Below are 5,830 nucleotides of genomic sequence, written 5' to 3'. Positions count from 1 at the left end.
CTCAAGATGTAATGACTCCTTCACAAAAAAACCTTACACTAAGATTTTAAGAAAGTTGCCTGGCCCACAGATCAGACCTACCTCCCCTGTTTAAGTCCTACCAATCAAATCTGCCAGAACGCACTACTTCCTTAGGACATCATCATCATTCATGCACCTTTTTAATGGGATCTTTCTCCAGTGGAAAAAGATAAGAGGTATGATTGTATCTACTAAATTACCGTTAGAGTAGCCACAGGCTTTCAGAGTTGGGTTGTCTTTTATCAAGTCCTGCATACACAAGTCTTTCAAATAACTTTAAAATAGTAACACTGCTTACAGCAATCAAACGTGAAGCAAAGTCATTAAAATGAGATAGTCTTGTGTTTTCTCAAAAAATCTAAGACAGCTAGGAGAAAGACATTCATCTCAGTGGTTGCACCAAGGAAGACTAATGCAGAAATGGATTTATATTTTCCTTCTTAAACAAAATAAACATCGAAACAAGAAAGTACGTAAAAATAGCCAAAGAAATATTATAGATGAGAAGGGCTTCCCCCATCCTCTTCTCACAGTGTAGAACAGTCCTTTCCATGTAACGGCTAAGTCAAAAGCATAAGCCACTGAAAATGGAACTTCATAGACAAATTCATGATAGGATGAGGCAAGACTTGCTCAGTCTCTTAGGGATGAGTGATTTGCTGTGAGGGTAGTACAACCCATGGCTCAACAGCAATGTTTTGTAAACAATAAAACTAAATGCTTCCTTCTGTGCCTTGTGGTTGCCACAGATGCTGCTTTCCTACCCTGCCAACAGGACATTTCACTAATTCAGATAGCAGCACTTCTGAAGAGGCAGAGGTCCCTCTCTGCTGCTGACAAGAACTATACGTGTTTCTGAAGTCATTGCTAATAACTTCTGGATGTGCTGCTTCCCAATTCTAAAACCCTTTACGCAAAAGCCTGAAGGGGGAACAAACCAAAGGTACTGTATGAAAAGAGCACTAGCTAAGAAATTCTGGAAGATTTAATCTTCTCCATCCCTATCTAACAGAAAATGAGGAACATCAACAGAGCAAACGGATGGCCAGCAGCTCAGCTTACAATGCATTTAAGCACTTAAGGCTGACAGGGTCCATAACCCACCCTTTGCTACCTTTACTGCCAGAGGCCTGGGATGACTCTAGCTGCCGTATGAAATTCAAGAGGAAAACCCACGTTGGCACTTTTTCCTGATATACCTCTCCTGCCTGCTGGTGGGGATGGCCAAGTTCTCAAATAGCTTGGGCCATTCCCTCTACTGCTTGAAGTAAGGGAAGCTGATACACACATTTAAACATGTCATTCACTGAGGAAAGGGCAGTGACGCATACAAACTGTTACATTACACCGAGCAGGTCACAAGCGATCATGGAAGCCTAGGTTTTGTATGTCAACCATCTAGCATAACGGCAGTTTGTTCTCTCACAACCCCAGTTTTGTTTTAGAGATCAAGCTTCTGTACATTCATTTAAAAAATAAGGTCCTTCTTCCAAATGCTGCTAGTTCTCAGCTCCAGCCTCTTCATAGAGTCTCTCCTTCCAGACGTCCAGTCCATTCATCCAGCAGTAGTCAACCAAATACCATTAGGATGGTTCTGGGCAGCACACAGGCAAACGAGTCTGCAGTAACAGTGTTTAGATAATGTAGTAGCTTTCATTATAGTAAGAATCCTCCTCAGAGTCCTCACTGTCACAACTGCTCATCGACAAGATGGAGTAGATGGAAGAAATGACACTGCTGTCATTGTCTGTGGCTGGTTTCACCAACACATTCTGTTTCTCTGCATTCAAAACACACAGATACAAAAGTTAGCAGTGACCACTGTACCCACAAACGCTAAATTACTAGTTCTCTTTGAAACTTACAGCTTCTCACTGTCAGTTTGCAATAGGTCTTTCAAGCTGCAGGGCAGAGGCCTTTTTTCGATGTGGCTAACTATTACTGTGCCTTGCCAGGTAAGAAAGAGGGAAGGAACAAAATGTGGTAAGGAGCTCTCAAACAAGCAACCGTTGTTCAGGACACTTATGGCCCCATCAAAACCTCCATACATTTAAGAGTGCAAGCTGTCCTATTGGTGCCCATTCTACTAAGGCTCTTGGAAAGGCTTCTTGGGAAGCTCTGACTGAGCTTCTCAAGTGCCACTTGCATCATTATTTCTCTTTCAGCTGGTTTCTTCTTAGGAATTCATGTTTAAATGGAAACATGGTTATCTTCATCTCAATCAAAATGTTTCCATCACTGAATAAAAAGACTTGCACAGAAACAATTCATCCTTCCTCCCGAAGTGTATCATGGTGAAGCTGAATAATTTCCTAATAGTCATTTATATAATTACAGCATCTACCGCATATGAAGGTAGGCTACAAGCTCACTTCCTTTTTGTTCAAACAAGCATGAAGACCATTTCTGTATGGTAAACCAGTGAAGCAGGCTCCAGCGAAGGCACCACTTCACCTAATCACCATTAGCTACCTGATGAGACGCTTTGATAGTGCTATGGCATACTCTGCAGATATGCATATTGCACAAGAGCAGTGTCAGTTCTGCAGAAGTGAAAGCAATTCACGAAGCCGAGCTGGGCAGGCTCTGAGCAGTGTAGCATTTCCTGAGGGAATCAGACTGAGTTGGTTAAATAGGTTATAATTTGAGGTTTGAACTAACACTGCTTAGCAATGTCATTCTGTGTCACCATGGAGAATCTGAAACGTTTCAAAAGCACCTTTCATTAAGTAAAAGGCTTGACACATTGCAAAATGAAGGATCATGCACTCACCTCTATGAGGGGAAAACAAGACAATTACTTAAGGGAACACAGCGATAGAAATTTGTTAAGGGGTAGCAGGAAAAGACTTCTACATTTCAGCACCTAGATACCAGTGTCAAGTGCTCTAGAAACAAATTTGGAAGAGGGAAGCAGAACAGGAATACCCCATACTGGAGTTTTACTTAAAGCTGTCATTGACATGCACAGTCTTTTAGCTACAACTAGGCAAGAGGTTATGCATTTAAGCCACAGTGGCTTTAATTCCACAAAAATTAACATGGCAGAGCAACTGCCAGTTCAGCCATACACTTACATGACACACCAATGTTCCCTTCAGAGATTTCCTACACAAATCTAGCACACGGAGGAGAATTCAGAGTTTCTCATCAGGCACTGCTCTGCTGAGTTTTTGCAATTATGAAGTCAATAGTTTAATCAGAAGGTGCCTGGTAAATTTTTCAAGGCCCATTCTATATAGTTTTGCTTTTATTTAGTCATCTCTTTGAAACAGCGTAACCTTTAGCACAGTTAAGTTGTCCCACTCGACTGTGGAATTCATACTGAAGTCTTTTTCCAAACTTTTTATTAATTTTATTTTACTGTGCAGTAAAGCTAGTTACACAACATATGTTGAAATTAGTTTTCTAGTGTTTCTGCTGCATTCCCCGAGCATCTCCTTGGTATATAGGTGCCAAAGAAAGTTGTACAAAATAGACAGAATGGGAGATTGTACTCATCATGCCACATCCACCCACCTCTCACCTTTCCGCTCTCTGATAAGGGTCAGGCGATGCTCTTTCATTTCCACATCCAGTTTTTCTACCATCCTGTCAATGCAGTTATCCAGCACCAGAGAGCGTGTCTTTGATTTGATCTCCTGCCTGCAGATAGGGCACTCCACTTTACGTTTCGTCCACTCCTTGATACAGTAGGAGCAGAAGCTGTGTGCACAGTTCAGAGTGACTGCCTGTGGAATTCGACGGAAGGATGCTTATCAGAGCATGCTCACACAAGCATTATCAAGAAAAAAATACTGAAGTCAGAAAAACATTAGATGAACGTTTCCTATAACAGAGGTGGGGGGAGAAGCCCAAAGTCCCTTTTCTTTAGCCTTTGTAGGGGTTACACACACAAACTCTCCCATGCCAGAGTGCAGACAAGTTTACGAGTTAGTTAATGGATTCACTGTAGATCACAGCAAGTCAGAAACACACGCAAAAAGAATTAATTCTATCATAAGTTTCCCCAATTTGAAAAGGATAAATTATGGAAAAACAGATACTGCAGAATAGCATCTTAAATTACTGAGAAACCAGAAATTAAAATTTCAGCTAGCTCTTAAGTCATTATAACAAGGCTAACACATCAGGTTTCCTGTAGTAGAAATGAACGTAATGATACTGAAGTTCTAGCAAAACACAAACAGAAATAACAATCTACATTTCAGGCATAGCCTATCACTTCTTGAATCAAATGAAAGTAGGCCAATTTCTCAAAGAGTTTATCTGAACAATATAAACTGTTCAGGACTTCACTGAATGCTGCAACTCCCTTCCTTTACTAACCTCTTCCTATATCTAAACCTGAAGCAGTCCAACCCCAGTCAACTTAAAGCAAGGTCCACTACAAAATGATTCTTCCCCAAGCAAGCTGTCAGCAGCAGCTCAGAGCACCAGTTCAAACACACCCAAAACTGCTGCAAGCCTATATGCATCTCAGGATAAGCACTCATCTCTCTGCAGGTAGAGACATTAAAGCTGAACTTACTGCCCAGAAGAAGAGTTAGGGCAGACAGAATGGATTTCTGGACCAACCCTTACCCACAACTCACTGTGGGTCTGTTAGGACTGTTAAACTAGCGAAGTAAAGAAATAAGCTTGACTATTGCCTTACTAGAACTAGGGAAAGCTTCTCAAGCCTCTTCTTTACTGGCAAACCCATACCGGTTTAAACATACCTCGATAAAGTACTCAGAACAGATTGTGCACTGCAACTCATTCTCCAACACGTCATTCATCTGATTCAACACCTCTTCTTTTTGGGCTCTCACCTTTTCCTTCTCCTCCTAGTGGAAAAGTACATACGGTCATGTATCAACAAAGAACAAGGTTTTACTCAGTATAATACTGGCAGGAAGTGCACGTGCACGGGAAGGTAGTACAAGCAGAAAATCATACAACTGCAAGTCTCCACATGTCAAGTCTATGTCTATTATATACCCAGATCTGTAAGACCTCTCTCCTCTTTGTAGTCACAGCAGTATTGAGAATATTCCCACCCACTACAGAGAACTTACAAGCAAGAACAGCAGCAGTTACCAAAATTCCCTTCAGCCTAAAGAAACTACCAGCTGGATCAATCTTTTCAGAATCTTTTTCAACCTCTTCCTGGCATGAGTTTGGCTTAAGTCAACAGAATAGTTCTTCTGATGTCTGATGTAAAGAGCACAACACCCAACAGATGAAATACCTCAAATATTAAAAAAAGGAAGCATAAGAATTTAAAACATTTACTTGCATTTAACTGCCCAATAATTTTTTTTTGTTTGGAGTTAAATTAGGTTCCTAGGTACCTGCTCTGTCTTCTAAAAATAATGGAGAAATTCTTCCAACTGAAGCTATACTTGAAACAGCAACAGAGTTCCAAAGGCGACAAAAAAAACCCAACCCATAAAGCAAACAACCAGAGGTGGATAATGTGATAATTTCCAAGAGTAAGACACAGGAAAGGATCTCCTTAATTATTTTCCACTCATCACCTTGTGTCAAGGACAGGAAGAAATGTGACTTATCTCATTCATTATTCAAATTCCATGTTGTTTCAGTCCTACACTCCCCTGTAGGGCTGCTGGAATACTGCAGTTTTACTTGAATAGAATCATAGAATCATTAAGGTTGGAAGAGACCTCCAAGATCATCGAGTCCAACCATCAACCCAACAACACCATGCCCACTAAACCATGTCCCTAAGCGCCTCATCTACCCGTCTTTTAAATACTTCCAGGGATGGTGACTCAACCACTTCCCTGGGCAGCCTGTTCCAATG

The 5,830-nt window shown here is 41.1% G+C and overlaps 1 protein-coding gene across 2 annotated transcripts in view; it reads right to left on the bottom strand.

Moving 5' to 3' along the window:
• Nucleotides 1–7: 7 nt before the first annotated feature.
• RNF8 (ring finger protein 8, E3 ubiquitin protein ligase) overlaps nt 8–5,830 on the bottom strand; it is a 12,707-nt gene continuing 6,884 nt past the window's right edge. The window contains exons 5-7 of one of the 2 annotated variants that reach the window (XM_009331071.1): nt 4,743–4,850; nt 3,541–3,752; nt 8–1,801 (exon numbers count right to left, since the gene is read on the bottom strand). In XM_009331071.1, coding sequence (XP_009329346.1) covers nt 1,762–1,801; nt 3,541–3,752; nt 4,743–4,850 — 360 coding nt within the window. In that variant the 3' untranslated portion in view covers nt 8–1,761. The remainder of the gene's footprint in view (nt 1,802–3,540; nt 3,753–4,742; nt 4,851–5,830) is intronic. The other variant, XM_009331070.1, reaches the window with a different exon arrangement.

This window comes from Pygoscelis adeliae, unplaced genomic scaffold (genome assembly GCF_000699105.1).
Source record: "Pygoscelis adeliae isolate BGI_AS28 unplaced genomic scaffold, ASM69910v1 Scaffold218, whole genome shotgun sequence".
NCBI lineage: Eukaryota > Metazoa > Chordata > Aves > Sphenisciformes > Spheniscidae > Pygoscelis > Pygoscelis adeliae.
Note: the sequence above shows the minus strand (reverse complement) of the source record. Positions and strands in the feature narration are given on the sequence as shown.